This window comes from Eptatretus burgeri, chromosome 8 (genome assembly GCF_056783735.1).
Source record: "Eptatretus burgeri isolate ZD-2024b chromosome 8, Ebu_testis_v1, whole genome shotgun sequence".
NCBI lineage: Eukaryota > Metazoa > Chordata > Myxini > Myxiniformes > Myxinidae > Eptatretus > Eptatretus burgeri.
Genome location: NC_140968.1, coordinates 53,884,528 through 53,902,091, shown reverse-complemented (window position 1 = coordinate 53,902,091; position 17,564 = coordinate 53,884,528). Strand labels below are relative to the sequence as shown.

General features: G+C 41.1%; 1 protein-coding gene across 9 annotated transcripts in view; it reads left to right on the top strand.

Moving 5' to 3' along the window:
- LOC147021762 (BUB3-interacting and GLEBS motif-containing protein ZNF207-like) overlaps positions 1-16,212 on the top strand; it is a 42,117-nt gene extending 25,905 nt beyond the window's left edge. For all 9 annotated transcript variants that reach the window (XM_085892067.1, XM_085892065.1, XM_085892066.1 and 6 more), the window contains 6 exons: positions 8,980-9,053; positions 10,499-10,635; positions 10,846-10,920; positions 14,094-14,243; positions 15,057-15,168; positions 15,303-16,212. In XM_085892067.1, the coding sequence (XP_085748193.1) occupies positions 8,980-9,053; positions 10,499-10,635; positions 10,846-10,920; positions 14,094-14,243; positions 15,057-15,168; positions 15,303-15,430 (676 nt within the window). In that variant the 3' untranslated portion in view covers positions 15,431-16,212. The remainder of the gene's footprint in view (positions 1-8,979; positions 9,054-10,498; positions 10,636-10,845; positions 10,921-14,093; positions 14,244-15,056; positions 15,169-15,302) is intronic.
- The last annotated feature ends 1,352 nt before the right edge of the window (positions 16,213-17,564 follow it).

Below are 17,564 nucleotides of genomic sequence, written 5' to 3'. Positions count from 1 at the left end.
TTTCCAGGAACGCAACCCTTGCGAAAAGCGAGGACTTACTGTATATATATATATATATATATATATATATATATATATATATATATATATATATATATATATACATATATATATATATATATATATATATATATATATATATATATACATATATATATATATATATATATATATATATATATATATATATATATATATATATATATTGGACTTCCTTCAATCGTAAGTAGAGCAAACTCAGCAGAAGGTTAGAGGTGCACGTGCTTCGTTTTTTCAGCATTGAGTTCAAGCCCAATAGACATGGCAGCAGTTTCAACCTTGTGGAGTCGAAGTTCAGCTTCACCTCATGTCTGAGAGGGACGTTATGTCATCGGAAAAGTCGAGGTCAGAAATGTTCTGGGCTGCATGTCTGTACCTTCTACGCTGGGAGAGAGTTAAACCATCCGTGTCTTCAATCACAGTTCTTTGGGCATAGTCCAAGGCAATGGTAAACATGTATAGCAAGCGGGTCACCTTGAAGAACTCCATTGTCGATTTGAAAAGTTGCAGTCTCTTTCAGGAGTTAATGCAGTAAGTCCTCGCTTTTCGCAAGGGTTGCGTTCCTGGAAAACCTTATGATAAGCGAAACTGTGTTAAACAAAACATATTTTCCCATAGAAACCAATGTGTTAAAGGGGGGATGCGTTTTTGGCTCGGAATTTTTTGGACATAAACACAAATAAACAAAACGCATTCCTCGAGTCGTGGCGACTTACCCCGAGGCTGGAGGAACGGAGTTGATTGCGGTGTGGCAGAATCGTCCCCCTCTTCACTTGACACTGTGCTGTCACTTTCTTCACCAGTGGGAACGGTCTCTTGGCAGCTGGTTGAAGCAGCAGCCTGGATGGTGGATGTAGTTGGTGCTGCATCTTTTGGCTTGAAAAATGCGTGGAGAGTGGGCTGGATGGCTGTCTTTTTCTTTGCTGCATAAAGTTCCTTGCAGCAACAAAGGGCGTCATGAACAACACAGTTGAAATCGGTGCTCCTTTCAAGATTTGGATCTTGCTTGATAACAAATTCTATGGCATTTTCAAACGAGCTGAGGATTTGGCTGAGGTTTTTCATGGTATGGTGAGATGCTTGGATGAATTCTTCTCCTTCTCCTTCTCCTTCTCCTTCTCCTTCTCCTTCTCCTTCTCCTTCTCCTTCTCCTTCTCCTTCTCCTTCTCCTTCTCCTTCTCCTTCTCCTTCTCCTTCTCCTTCTCCTTCTCCTTCTCCTTCTCCTCCTTCTCCTCCTCCTTCTCCTCCTCCTTCTCCTTCTCCTTCTCCTTCTCCTTCTCCTTCTCCTTCTCCTTCTCCTTCTCCTTCTCCTTCTTCTTCTCCTCCTCACTGCTGTTCCAACTCCATGAGATCTTCATTGCTTAAGGGTTCTGCATGAGACTCCAGTAAGTCATCCACATCCTCTTCATCAACCTCTTCAAAACCAGCCTCCTGCACTAGGTCTACAATTTGACTTGTAATCAACGGAACATCAGCAAACCCCGTGAAATTGTGGACACACTCAGGCCACACTTTCTTCCAGACAGCGTTCATTGTGGAAGCACTCACCTCCACCCACGAATCCTTAATGTTTTCCAAAACCATTTTTAGCTCGCCTGTTCGAAGAACAGAGAGCTATAGCGATACCCCCGGCGTGAGCGTTAGCGTGCGCGTGAACGTGAAAATGTTAAAATTTTTGGTGCAAGTTTTTTTTCCTTTCTAATGTTTTTATCTACCACACTATTTTTATACGCGTGATATATATATATATATATATATATATATATATATATATATATATATATATATATATATATATATATATATATATTGGGGCGTATAATGTGATACCGGTCGTCCGTACGTCCGCCCATCTGTGTATGTCTGTCCGTCCGTTGGTCCGTCCATCCGTTCCTCTCTGCACTCTAACTCCCAAAGTTTTCAACTTTCACGTTTCATATTTGGTACATAGGTACAGACTGTAGAGACGGTGTGTGGCGACATACGTTCGTCATCTAAAGTGGTTGCCATGGCAACTAGGATGCTGTTTTCCATCCATTCCTGTCCGCACTCTAACTCCCAAAGTTTTCAACTTTCACGTTTCATATTTGGTACATACGTACAGACTGTAGAGACGGTGTGTGGCGACATACGTTCATCATCTAAAGTGGTTTCCATGGCAACCAGGATGCTGTTTTCCATCCGTTCCTGTCTGCACTCTCACTCCAAAAGTTTTCAACTTTCACGTTTCATATTTGGTACATAGGTACAGACTGTGGAGACGGTGTGTCTTGACATATGTTCGTCGTCTAAAGTGGTTGCCATGGCAACCAGGATGCTGTTTTCCATCCGTTCCTGTCCGCACTCCAACTCCCAAAGTTTTAAACTTTCATGGTACATAGGTACAGACTGTGGAGACGGTGTGTCGTGACATATGTTCGTCATCTAAAGTAGTTGCCATGGTAACCAGGATGCTGTTTTCCATGTCGTAGCACAATTCTGTACATACCTTCTTGTTCGGGCGTATATTGTGCTCACTTGCGCTCTTGTTACTGATTACAATATACAAATACATATATTGCTTTGAAATTATTTGGATCAGACTTCACTGCAATGCTTCATAAAAATATTAATTATTAGATGAGTCTTTTAAAAACGATAAATGTATAAACAGGCGAGCATTGGGTGGCTTTGACACCAACTCTGGTTATGTTGTATGTTTGCCAAAACTCCTTGATTGATAGCTTGTCCTTATCAGTTTTTTTTTTTTTGATAAGCTGCAGCATGGTATGCTTAACATAATAGGCTTTAAAAGCAGCAATAACTCCCTGATCCATGGGCTGTAAAAGTGAGGTAGTATTTGGTGGTAAAAATACTACCTGCAAGTTTTCACACCATTCTTCCATATGCTGAGGATGGGCAGGAGCATTGTCTACAAGCAACAAAGATTTGTTGTCAATGTTGTTCTCCTTGGAGTACTTCTCAACATGATTGAAGAAGTAATTGATCACGTAATTGTGGGTCAATGCCCCAGTTATCCAAGCCTTTGTATTTGACCGCCATATTACGGAAAGTTGTGGCTTGAGGCAACCCTTTAGCGCTCGTGGGTTTTCAGAAACGTAAACAAGAAGCGGCTTGAGATTTACATCCCCTTCTGGGTCATTCCATGTCAAATCATCAAAGAATCTGCCGTCATCTCTCAGATTTTTGTAAAACTTTGGGAACCAATTGGGACCCATGAAAAACGGCAAGAACTCAAATATTTTTGCTCACAGCCTCTTAATTAGTGAGATACAGACTAACGAACTTTGGACTAATTAGCACGACGTCGCGAATTCAAATGGCCATATCTCTAAAAGTATAACACCTAGAGAGCTGGTTTTGGTGTCATTTTAAAGGTATTTTCATGCCCTATGAATTTGTCTGGGCAACATTTTCCTTCCTCCAACCACAAAAAAGTTATCACAAAATATAAACTTCAATCGTGAATCCCCAAAAAATGTGTCCTTCAAATTTCCTCAAATTCATCCCAGAGGTACCTTATGATGTCAAGAAGCTTCCACATAAGTTTTGTGATGGGCACTCCAATAGTTTCTGAGATATGAGCAATAATGTACATGTACGTATGGCATATAGGTTCGAAAATCAGCATTTGTAATGTATTATACAATCATTCTAACCTAGCCATGACAGGGAACACAGGGAACGACCATCAATTGCTTTGAAGTATCATATACTTTCATTATCAACTGGGCCTGAGGGGAAGAAACAAGTGCTGCTGTTGCTGCATTGAAGAGGAAATTGAAAGCCTAAGTCAGGTTAGTGAACACTGTGTACTTGAACTCACTTATTGATTGTATAATACATTACAAATGCTGATTTTCGAACCTATATGCCATTCGTACATGTACATTATTGCTCATATCTCAGAAACTATTGGAGTGCCCATCACAAAACTTATGTGGAAGCTTCTTGACATCATAAGGTACCTCTGGGATGAATTTGAGGAAATTTGAAGGACACATTTTTTAGGGATTCACGATTGAAGTTTATATTTTGTGATAACTTTTTTGTGGTTGGAGGTAGGAAAATGTTGCCCAGAGAAATTCATAGGGCATGAAAATACCTTTAAAATGACACCAAAACCAACTCTCTAGGTGTTATACTTTTAGAGATATGGCCATTTGAATCCGCGACGTCGTGCTAATTAGTCCAAAGTTCGTTCGTCTGTATCTCACTAATTAAGAGGCTGTGAGCAAAAATATTTGAGTTCTTGCCGTTTTTCATGCGTCCCAATTGGTTCCCAAAGTTTTCCAAAAATCTGAGAGATGACGGCAGATTCTTTGATGATTTGACATGGAATGACCCTTCTGCATTTCCACCGAGTAATCAGGTCAGCCTGTCCTTTGCTGCTTTAAACCCTGGAGCAGTCTTTTCTTCTCGTGCGATGTATGTATGGGAGGGCATTCTTTTCCAAAACAATCCGGTTTCGTCAATATTGTAGACTTGCTTCAGTGAGTAACTCCCCTCCTCAATCATCTTCTTCAACTTTGCTGGAAACTCTGATGCGGCAGCATGGTCCGCACTTGCTGTCTCACCGCTACACTTCAGGTTGTGGAGGTTGGTGCGATGACAAAACCTCATGAACCAGCCTCGGCTAGTTGTGAAGGTCTCTGCGCCTTCACCCTTTCCTTCAGCTTCCTGTTTCTTCTTTAAATCGTTCCACAAACTACGTGCTTTTTCTTGTATCACAGCAAGAGATAAAGGCATGCGACGTTTAGTTTGATCTATCCACACACATAATAACGCTCCATGTTGTGCATGGCACCATCTCTCATTCTCGTTAGTGTTGTTGCACTCGAACTGGTCGCAATCTATGATATTTTCTTTATCTTTGCCGAACTTTGAACGATCGAATGTACAGTCGATAAAGCGATTGCTGCGCGCGGCCGATTTCCGTTGTCCCTTCACCTCGTTCATGTCTTTTAATTATATCCAATTTCACCTTCAATGTGACAGCCTTTCATTGTCTCTTGAAACGAGGTGTGCTCGGCAAAAGACTTGCGGGTCGCTTGGGATTCATACTGGAAGGTATGCAGGCGAGCGTGAAGAGAATACAGTACAGCGTACAGTACATGCGCAGTAAAGTGAAAGTGTGTTTATGCGCATCCTGTGTGATTGTTGTTTTTTTCAGGCAGTTTGAAAGTTTTTTTTTTTTGCGTTTTTCCTTGCAATGACATTACGATAGGCATAAAATGTTTGCGATAATTGAATAATTGGTCATTGAAACTAAATTACGAATAATAAAAACTACGATATGCGACCTTCCGGGTAGCAAGGACTTACTGAACCACTGCAGAGGTATCTTCATACATAACTTGTATGGCCTTCACAATCGACTCAGAGATGCCATATGTGTGGACAATTTGGAAAAGTTTTTTCCTATCAATGAAGTCGAAGGCTTTCCTGAAGTCTATGAAGATTATTGCAGCTTCTTTTTGGTGGTCGCGTACTTCTTCAATGATGTGCCTGAGAGCAAGGATGTAAGAAAATGTAGATTGAAGGGGCCTAAAAACATTTTGATTTGGGCATAGGATCTTTTCTAATTTGGGGCAAATTTTGTTAAGGAGGTAATTGTACATTGTTCATGTTTTATCTTTTTGTTCTGACGCTAAGCCTTGTCTTTGTGCAAACAATTTTGTGATCAGAGCCAAGAGTCTGATGAAGAGTGAGCTTGAGAATCCATAATACTGTTACTGCATCGTTTATGGCATCGGATGAAATCAATTTGAGATGTGGTTTTCTTTGGAGCATGAAATGTGCAGTCTTGATTTGGGTTTTTTGAAAGAAAATGGTTAGTTATTAAATGGTCATGATGATGGATGAAATCAAGAAGGAACTGTTCATTTCTGTTGGTGGAGTGATGGTAAGAAAAGCTGTTTGACACCTAGGCATTAAAATCCCCTCCAAGTACAAGACAAGAATGTGTAGGGATAGATAACACAATCCAGGTTAGGTTTTCATAGAACTCCTCCACGCTTGCTACAGCACTGACATTGGTTGGAGAGTAGCATGATACTACATACGTTTTCGGGTTCTGTTTAAATATTGCTAATACAATCTGTTCCAATACTTAGGTGATTGACATAAGGTTGTTGAATAAGGAAGATTTGATTATTATTCCAATTCCACCAATTGCTGCTCCTATTCGACTACTTGTGCCAGAATCTGTAAACAAGGTGGATCTGCCAATTCTGGTGTTTTGAATATCTGAATCCAATAGTTGGTGAACTATTCCATGCTCTTGAATACAAATCAACGAGATATGGAAGTCATTAATGTGCTTGTCAAGTTCTTCAATTGCACAATTGGAAGAAAGACGACGACAGTTGAGCTGTCAAAGAAACCAAGGTTTCTTCGGGTGGCAAAGTCGTTTCATTCTCGTTTTAGATGAGATCCGTCCTTGCGGGTTTCGGGTCTCATTGTCATAAAGGCCGGTAAACCTATAAGATAAATGAAAGTTTGAGACAGGGGCTTAAATCCTGGAGCTGTTATGCAAACTCATCATGGTTTCAACTGGCTATGACTACGGTGCATCACCACTGCTACCGAGGATGGATTAGGTTTTTAATAATCAGTTATGAGGCGAATTGGCAACCAAGTCGAATGAGCTTCTCCAGCCCATTGGTGTTATATCAGAGTTTTCCTTCTCCTTGTCTTACTCCAACATACATAACCCACAAGACAGTCGGGGGGGGGGGGTTATGGGGTCTCTAACCTACCAGGAGATTGCATCATTGGTTATTTGAAGGATTTTTAAGGATAACCATTCCACCGGTTAACCAACTTCACCCTCAACAATCACCGCCAGATGGGCCCTAACTGCTTCCGCAGCTTACCCTCATATTTGAGGGTCATTCCACTATCCGCAACCTGTGGACGTGGGTGGTTGGGGATGGTCGCCCCTGGTGTCCTCATATGAAAACATCTCTTCCACCTCACAATAATAATAGTAATAATAATTGGCAATAATAACAAGGATAAGTGGTGCCAGGCACAACAAATCCCGCCCAGTTAAGGCATAAAGTTATTTTGGGGATCAAATTTAAATTTGATACATCCTTAACCTGAATGTTGATTATAAGGAATAGAATAAGGAATATTTTAGTCTTGGTTTGAAGTCAATTAAACCATTTTTGACGAAGTTATGAACGAAAAACGATTTTGATCTTTTCGTGACCTTGACCTTGACCTTTGATCCAATTGGACCCAAAAGTTAATGGGGTCGTCCAAGGTTCATTGCCCACCTGTGGATTAAATTTGATAGTGTTTGCTAAAGCCGTTTTGCCTTAAAGTTGCTAACAGACAGACAGACAAACAAACAGACAAACAAACCGGACGATTACAATATCCCGCTCCCTCCCTCCGGGGGGGGCGGGATAATAACATGATCTCCACCCCCCTGCTGCTCCCTAAGGGAGCGAATGTACTACTTCCTGAAAAACATTTTGCAGATTCAATTTTGATATTCATCATTATAGTACTTTTCAGGTGTACTTTTCAAACAATAACTTTAGAGATAGAATGACCTTTTTTTGCCAGCATCATGCCAATCTCCGTCATTGGGCATTGTGGGCCTGCCATTGTCGTCACTATAAAGCCTTACCCATAACAAATTGTTCACAACCGTACCTAAAATAAACAAACAGTGTCAGAGGCACTGATGCACAAAACGATGTCCACAAATTTTTGTTGAATCGTATGCATCGTTACCTGTACCTCGTATTGGAACATCTGTACAGCTTTTTGTTGTATCTTGAAGAAAGACGTTTTAAAATCATTATAAACACTGAGTGGCCTTGTTTATCAAACAGCAGGATTATTAATGCTAAATTCCAAATGCTTGCTCTGATGAGCTTTCCAAAGCACTCTTCACTTCTGCTTCGACGTCACTTTGGTTTTGGGCTTTAACGTCACTTACATTGGAAGACCTCCATGGTGTTGTCTCCTGTTTGGCTTGCATTGCCATCTTACCCAAATTACCACTTTATCTTGGTGACTGGTGACCTTCTGGTCACACAGTTGACTCCCTGTGGCTTGTTTGCTCAACCTGAGTGAACAGCTCTGCTGCTATTGGCTAGGGTGGTGAGGCCCCCGAAGTGGCCGAGGCCAGGATGAGTCAGCTGGTGGTAGGCCAAAAACGGAACATTTCAAGTTTGGAAAGTGCCGGCCATGGGTGTTGTTTGGTTCGTTTGGCATTCAACCGATCAGCTGATGGCATCGGAGTGAGGAGCTGAGGCGGAGAAGCCAAAGAGCAATAGAGCTGAAGAGTTGCAGTAAGAATTGCAGCAACCACTCGGTCATTTTATTTTTCAGTGTGCATTATTTTTGTCCCCCTGTCCCTCCGACAAAGTTGGAGACGGGGACATTAAAATTAGCCCCGTCCGAACACCCGACCGATCGATCATCTGTCAAAGTACTTTTGTGTACGCGATATTTTAAAAACCGTTGAACATTTAACATATTGCAGATATATTTTCCTCATGCTCTTATCCCAACCCGATTAGATCACGGCTGTAATTGGCTGAATTGTGTTGCCATGGCAACTATCTCAAAAAAAAAAGGTTCAAGATTTAGCTTTCACATTACCCAGATGTATTCCTCATACCACCTGAAAGGTGGGGGACCTTGAGCATCAGCTCCTTGTCACTTTTTTTTTTAATTACTTTTTATTTTGGGCTAACCCCCGCTTTAGCGGGGAAAATGGCCTTTAAATGCTTGTGTGTGTCACTTTTTTTATTTGCTTCCAGAACATCAGGCTAAACAATGACATTGCCATAGTGACAGAGTCGCTACATTGCCACAACATTAGAAAGTGGAATCACAAGATGGCTCAGTTTTACCCGAATTGGTAGTGATGATCATTTTGCTGTATGTTGTTTTTCTTTTTTTTTCCTCTAGGATGATGCCCATGATGCCCTCAGCACATGGGATACCTCCGGTGTTGCATCATTCGGTACCACCAGGCATACCAGGTGAAAGCACAGAGAAATCACATGTACTTTGTAATCCAGCAAACAAACTTGTAACATCATTCAGACTGGATAGTACAGCTATCTATGATAGACATACTGTCATGGAAATCAGAATCTGGTACCTTCAAACCTAAACAATTGAAACTTCATTCTTTGCCTTGCACGCCAAGCTTTCGTGCTTTGGTATTCAAAGTAAACTTCTTACGTGGCAGACAGACTTTTAAATTTATTTTCAAGCAGTGCATTTCTATCAATATCATTCATGTTCTCTTCCACTCTGTGGAGGCTGGTTTTCCCCAGCACACTGTTCTTGGCACCTATCTTTTTGCATGTTTGCACTCAGAACTTTTCCATCGCCTTGGATTATTCCGCATCCCTTATTTGCTAACTCCACTACAGTGTTCTTACAACTGAATACAGCTGAATCTCATTGTGCTGACCTCCAGAAGTTCGGGATTTCTGCATTGAACGTGTCCTTTAACCCAGACGAGTGTAATTGCATCTTGGAACTTTAATCCTAGAATCCAAACCTTGGATGATTATTGAAATGTCCAAAGAGTTTGCACAGACTAAGGATATGCTCCTGTCCCACTATTAGTAGAGAGTGGGCCTCAGTCTTTTAATACAATGGTTTAAAGTTCTAATCTTGCAATGTCAGGTATTTCATTAACCCATTTCACTCCATCCCTTCTTGATAAATTCATTAATTTCCAAAGCACTCCTCAGTTTTCCACCTAAATTGAAGAAAGGTCACCTCCATTCATTCATATTTCCTCCCACCTGTGGAACCGTCTTTTGGTTTCTGTGCGGTCCTGTTACTTGTTTCAACAATTTAAGGTATCTGATCACCACCTTAATCAAATGCTGTATTTATTTCTCTGATCTTAAGTTGTTTTATTCACTTTGTCAGTATCAAGCCCTCCAATCACTTACCTTTCCCATTCTACGATTGATTTTGATGTACTCCCACCCCTCCTCTCACCCACCCCCACCCCCATTCTTCTCCTCCTGTCCTGGCTCCTCTCCTATTCCAAAACTGTCATTTCGCTATTTCATGAACTACGATATCTGTATTCAAGAATATCTTCTTTTGCTAAAAATATAACTTGAACATCGATGCTTTATCTTCGACCCAATGTGGAGTGCTAGTTCTGCCTTGCTTAGAAATTTAACATAATGTTAACAATGGTTGCCTTTACTGAAAGTCTTATTTTTATTTTGTTTTATTTGGATGGTGGTGGGGGTTGGGTGAAGGGAATGTTGAGAAAATGATTGTTCATGGATGCAATCGCTGTTTCTCGATGAAAGCAAAACCAACATATTGATTTGGTACAATTGAAATTGAGTAAGACGTCGGCAAGAAGGAGCAACCAGGTGTTGGTGAGGTTATTTTAGGACATGAAGTAGCATCTGAATGTTACATCTTCTCTGTGTACTGCACACAGGGTACCTTCCTCACCCAGGGATGCTTCCTGTTTCATCTCAGCCCAATGGTCCATGTCTCCCTGGTGGCCTCATGGGTGCCAGCCCTCCAGGACTACCTCCTCCCTCAACAAAACCTCTCTTCCCCAGTGTGATGCAGGTGTGTGTGACGCACCAATCATTGAGCCATGTAGATATACCACTTAAATAAACCAGTTGGCCAATGGAAATGAGAACAATTTTGCAAACTCAAAAGAAAAACGTTTTTTACAGTTTGTACCTTGTGTTTTATTCTTCTGCTTCACAAGTCATTCTCTTGCACATTAAAAGCTTTTATTTCCGAAGGGCTTATGACTCTTTCTGCCTCTAGGCAGCTTCGGTTCAGGCTTCTGGGGCTTCTGCTCCAGTCTCTGCATCTTTCTCCTCCAGTTCAAAGACCGCTCAAGTAAGAAACCTTTCCTGCTGACTCTGGGCACTTCCATTGGCAGGATTCCACCATTACCGTTTTGTAGTTTTATTCTTCTTCAACCACTTACCCTTCACCTGTTATTCTTTATTCTCGTTTAACCATGGTGCACCAGGATTTATTTGCAGTTAATTTATATGAGAGATATAATTGACTTACCTGGCTGTGTGTGTCGAGTATTAAATTTTTCATCTTTTGATTTGCATTTCATCTCCACAGAATTTATTTTTATCTTTTTATTAGGGTACCCTGTCATTCTGACAGGGAACCCTATTGTTTCTCTTCTGTTTATTTCCTTATTCTTTATTTTTTATTATTTATATTTTTCTGCCGGCAATTTTGCGGTTCTTTCGCTTTAAAAATCATTTTCTCAGGAACGGAAAGTCCGATCGACACAAAATTTTCACCATAGTATGTATCTTTTTTGATAGCAAAATTAAGTTATAATTATAATTGTGACGTCATAGGTCACGTGGTGCGGGCGCCATCTTGAAAAAAACGATACACTTTGGACGTCTGTATCTCTGAAACTTTCTAGGGTAAAAATGTTTTCGCTTCATACATTTGAATAAGCTCCTCAACGGGAACGGGTGATTTTTCGTGAGGTCATCGGTCAAGAGGTGTGCCGGTCAAAATTCGTTAGGTACAACGCTGCATCGGAAAAATCTGAAATTTCTTGAGCCTCATCTGCACAACAATTCACCGTAGAAAAAATATATTATGACGTCATAGGTCACTTGGTTCGGCAGCCATCTTGTTTTGGGAATTTTTTAAAAAAAAATCTTCTTCTCCAGAACGGCCAAACAGATTGAGGCGAAACTTTACACACACATTCCTCATGAGGTCCTTTATCAAGTTTGTTCATTTCTGATTGATCGGTCATACGGTTTGGCGGCAATCTTGAATTTACCGTAAACCTTCAAACATCTTCTTCTCCAGAACGGCTGAACAGATTGAGGCGAAACTTTACACACACTTTCCCCATGAGGTCCTTTATCGAGTTTGTTAATTTCTTATTGATCGGTCATACGGTTTGGCGGCCATCTTCAATTTACTGTAAACCTTCAAACATCTTCTCCAGAACGGCTCATCAGATCAAGGGGAAACTTCACTAACGTATTGCCCACGAGTAGGGAATATGTTTGTTAATTTCTAATTGATAGGTCACATGGTTTGGCAGCCATGTTTGATTCAAGAACAATATGAAATATTGTTTTCTCTGGAACCACTTACCCGATCAAAGCGAAACTTTGTGACTGTCATCTGTAGAAAGTCCCATGTTGTATCAAAGGCGGATGTGTGGGTACCTGGTCATCACTGCCAGCAGTTATATAGTGGCAGTTCTAGTTTAATTTTTTTTACTATTTTGTTGGGGGGTTTTGTGTGGCACTCCATTTTCGTAGGTACAAAAGGAACTTTGATGCAGGAGGAGGCCATTTGGCTCAAACCTGCGCTACATCAGCACCACATTAATTCAATGTAACAGTTTATGAACTGGAATTCACTGGGAATGAGAACAGTATGGGTAGGCAAAAACATCACCAGGGTATTATAAAAATGTTATAAAAAATTTAATCATCAAAAGGCACGGGAAGCCATATGTAGATATTATTTTCTCGTAAAATTATTGGAATAAAATTTTTTTTCTCTGAATGGGAGGGCAACACGCTTTTCGGGTGAGGAATTAACCAGCATAGATAGCACATTTACCTCTTGACGAGACCCTCTAACACATCACAATCACGACTTGTGTAAGTAGCATTTTGGTGCCCGTTGGAGAGGGCGTTGAGTTAACCATGATGTGTGAACTGAACCACATATCGACCAGACTAGTTAGGGCAGACACATTAAACCCTTCTCAAGAGGTCAACCAATTTGGTTTTTATTACCAATTCATTGGTGATGTGCAGCGATACATGTAAGTTCTGGTCTCTGGTCCTGCCACTTGACGAGGATTCAGCTTGCACCGGCAACATTCAGCACAGCAATTGGTAATAAACACTGAAATCTCGGCATGAACGCCCAGCTGGCTCCCTCGTGTTCTGCGTTGCACCTAATCACTGAAAGGGACAACTTGATGTCGTGCATAGTTCCTTTGCAGTCATGTGCGGTGTGTACTGTGTCCATTTAATCATCAAAAGGCACCGGAAGACATTTTTCTATTCCTTCAAGTGTGTGTTCTGTTCTTGTGAGTTAGATAAAACTACTCAACCATTTTCCTGATTGTAACAGAAATTTGGAAAATGCTCACACATCGCTTCCGACTACACACGGCGAGCATAGAAACGGGTCACATGACTCCTCTGATGTCAATCAATACGTCTGTGTTTTCTAACATCCATATAATTGACGAATCGGGCAACTTTGGCCTTCTGGATCGGCTACTCGAAACACTAAATACACCACTGGACTCACTAATTCCTTTGAGCTCTCATTTTCTAGAGGCTTGGAATTCAAACCCTTAACACTTCTGCTTTCGGCTGTATTTGAACCCACAAACTCGGGGGATGGCAACATTCACATTTCGAAACTACTGCACCCATGTGAAGAATATTTTAATTACTCGCCATCCTAACCTCTAACTTGTTTTCTGTAACATTGCTTTACGGACACTTTTTGTCCCCCGCCCCTCTGCCAAGGTTGGAGACTGGAGACATTAAAATGAGCTCTGTTTGACCGGCTGATCATCTGTCCATGTACTGTTGTGTTCGTGATATTTCAAAAAACGTTGAACATTTCACTTTCATATTGCAGATATCTATTCCTCATGACATTATCTCAACCTTATTAGATCATGGCTGTGACTGGCTGAATTATGTTGCCATGGCAACCATCTCAGCGACTTAGCTTGTGTATGCGATATTTCAAAAATCGTTCAAGATTTCGCTTTCATATGACAGATCTATTCCTCATACCACCCAAAAGGTGGAGGACCTAGAGTATCAGCTCCTTGTTCAAATATGGTAAGTAGCCAGAAATAGATTTTGCAGCAGATCGGGTTTATTGGTTACATTCGAAAAAAACCTCGCACATTGAGCTGTTTGATTTAATTTTTTCAGCATCTTCTTTGCCAACATATCTTTTTTTGTTTTTCTTCTGGTTTTTTTTTTGGACCAGGTTGAAGAACCTTCTCAAACTTTTGCTGTTTGCAGGCCGTAGCCGTTGTATCGAGTCCCGCCATGCTGGAGGCTGGACCAAAACCTCTGATATCACCAGCGGAGCCAGCCGTGGTGCCAGTAAACAAGATCAGCTTGAACAGCGCCACGTGTCGCCTTGTCCATCCTGATGAAGACATATCTTTGGTGAGCTCCTTATCACTGCCTAAATTTGGTAACAATCCTGTGAACATTTTTTTCCAGTCATAAATGACTGTCATTGTTTGGGTTGGCCGGTTTGGCATTCCCAAATGAGCTGAGGCTGGAATATCAGGTTCAAAACCCCATATTTGGTATTGTTGATTTGTTCATTTTTTGTCACGAAATTTTTTTTTTGATGAAACCTAAGCTCTTGGAAGGGGGCAGCATGTGGATGCAATAAGCAAGGAAATGAACAAATGAGAAGAAAGGAAAACAGAGGAGAGGATAGAATACAGTAGCGTACAAAAAGGCAGCTACGTTGTGCTATGTAGGGTTAATGGAGGTGGACAAAATTATGGCTAATGATGGAGGATGACATGAGATGGTGGTGCATGGCATGTTTGAAGTCTTGGAGGAAAAAGTGGCAGTTGCACAAATGTAAGAAAAGAGGAACAAAGAGTGAAGATGTGCTGTAAGCTTGTATTTTGAAGTTCTAAGCAGGAGGGGGTTGCTGGAATTACTCGTGTGTCTGAGAGAGCAGAGGGACCAAGATGGGATGAGGAGCAGTATAAAACAGACCACCAACCTGTCTGCTATGAGAGTGGCAGGCCTTCTACTTTAGTTTCATCGTAGGTGATAGCAGTAAGGTTGAGGGCTTTATATTTCACAGAATCCAGGATAAACACTCACGATGCTGGGACCCCAGCCTGCAGGGGATAGTGATACTCCATGTTAAAATATTTTATTGATGGCCTCAGGTTGAAATTTTCTTTACAATGTGAGTATTTAAAAAGAAAATGTTTGGTCAACACTTTGCAGGAGGAGAAACGAGCACAAGTACCAAAATACCACCAGCCAGTACCAAGTCCAGCACCACCTGGGCATGGTGCTGTGCCCCAGCTTGGACCTCGACCAATCCCTCTTCCACAAGGTAGGATTTGTTGGCTCATCATGTATCGCACAAACCACACTGACGACATCAGGTTGTGTGAATCTCAGACTGTACTTCACTTTGATCCTGTGTTCATCTTAATTTATCTCTTTATCTTCCCATGTCCTCTGAAGGCTCTTACAGCTATCCTGGATATCCCCTATATCCTCCTGGTCATCGACCACCTCCTCGACTTCCACTGTTCGGCCCGCCGGCCCCCCGTAGTATGCACATGCCTGTCCGTCCCGGCGGGCCTTGTTGAGAAGGGTTACAGCAGTTCAACAGCGATGTTCAACCGGTGTAGGTTTGCTGCACGAAAAAATACAATTCATTTGGCCTGAGCTGTAAAACTCTCTTGCAGCGCTTGAAAGTAATCAGGATAATTGTCTAGTCCCCAAAGGACAATGTTTGACTTTGTCGTGTCCATTTCTTGTATTTGATGCAGACTTAAAGGATCCTTTGGAACTCTTGATTTATCCCCCCCCCCCCACCTCCACCCCATCACCCCCACTCCCCTTGAAGTACATACATTATTTTGGTTTATTTTATTATATTTTTGTGAATACATTTTAAAACTCGTACCACATGGGCAACGTTGCTCAATCTGAAATCAATAAAGGCTGCGTCGTTTAGCAAAAGTTAGTGATGCAAATTCATACAAGATGACTGTAAACTGCTTTTATCTGAAGTGCTCTTCCATTGGGGGGTTTGGACTATAACAGCTTGGATATTTCTTTGTGCTATGGGAGAAGCCTTTCGTCGTTGATCATCGTTTCACATGGCCAAATTCTTGAGCACACATCTCACATTTTTATATAAAATGGCCCCTTGAATGGTTGAGGAAGTGAGCAGGTAAGACGGGTTTTACTGTGCTTGCGCAGCTTGTATTCTGAAGTGCCACCGTTCCACTCGCAGGGCACATTTCAGTTTCTGGAGATAAATGTTTTGGTCTGCCAGTTTATTCAAGTGATTGTCACCCATGAAATGTGTGCATATTTCCTTCACAATAAACCTGCCGGTTAAGGCCAAGACTATTGTTGATAATGGTTCTTGTGGATGTTTTTTTTCCACTTTGAAAACAAACTGAACTTTCCCCAATGTGACCTGCTTCATGGAAGTATCCAGGCTTTGGTTTAATTATATTATCTGCTGAAATTTTGTTTGTGTGAGGCAAATAGCTTTCTTTTAATAATTTTGCTTAATTTTGTTCCCTTGGTAACTTGTCTTGTTTCTGCACAAACAGAATTAAATAAAAACCCCTACCTCCTGCAGCTCCCTCACACCCCCACCTGTCCCCTCCAATGAAATGCATTCCTGTTTGGGATTTTGTGAACATTTGTTGAAGCCCATGGTCTTTTTATTTTTGGTAACATGTTTTACGCTTTCTTTTCTATATCTGAAGCCTGTTGGGCTTCCTGCTGCTTTCGCCGTTGTCATTAAAGCAGCCGGCCTCATTTTGGCCATCTGCAAATGGACATTGATGATTTTTCTGTTTTCTCACAACATTTGTGTTATCACATTTCAGTGGCTTTGGTCCCCTTATTAGTGTTTTATCACAACTAAGTGCTGCTGTGGACCATCCTTTTTTGAAAGCATTTCATGTACCTAAGTGTTTTTCTTTTGAAACTTACCCAAGATAAATCGGATCTCTATAAAGATCACTTTAGGGTGATCATTTGTTGTGGCTAAACTTGTAAGCTAGGTATTTTTGAGTGGAGATGGCAACATGATACTGCTCCCTCCCATTATGGATTGAAATCCTTGAGGTCGGTTCAAAGCTTCTGGAAACTGACCTTGTCTGTCTGACCCAGTGTCGGTGAAATTGCCACATAACTAATGGTTTGTCGGCAAAAACCCAGCTGACCCATTGATGATCTTCAGGAAGGTAATTTGCTTGCGTCACTTGATCTGGTAAGCAGTCCCTCCCATATCCCTTCAGGAGGTAGCTTGTGATTGGGATTCACATTTTGTCAGATCTCAACTCACATAACCATTGAACTTCTTTTTCCCCACAAGCAATGGACTGCAATCTAATAGCCGGTCATTGGTCATCTGATAATCAGTTTGAGCTTTAATTTTGGTCATGTTGCACTGTACTAGCCCATCAGTAAACATCATGAATTTTTTATTATTATTATTTTAATTATTTTTGAAGATATCTTGTGGATACATGATAGGACAAAGTAGAAGGTATTTTAGAAGATGGTGGACAAATTAACTGTCAAGGGTGTGGCTGGAGCATCTGGCTCGCATCTTGCAGCAAAATGCTCAGTAACCAGCATTTGTGCATTGAAATTGGCTGCTTATACTACAGCTCAAATCAGAAATCCTTCATTAATTATTTAGCATAGGCCTGTTGTATTTTCATTAAAGGTATTCCGTCTTCACATGTGGTG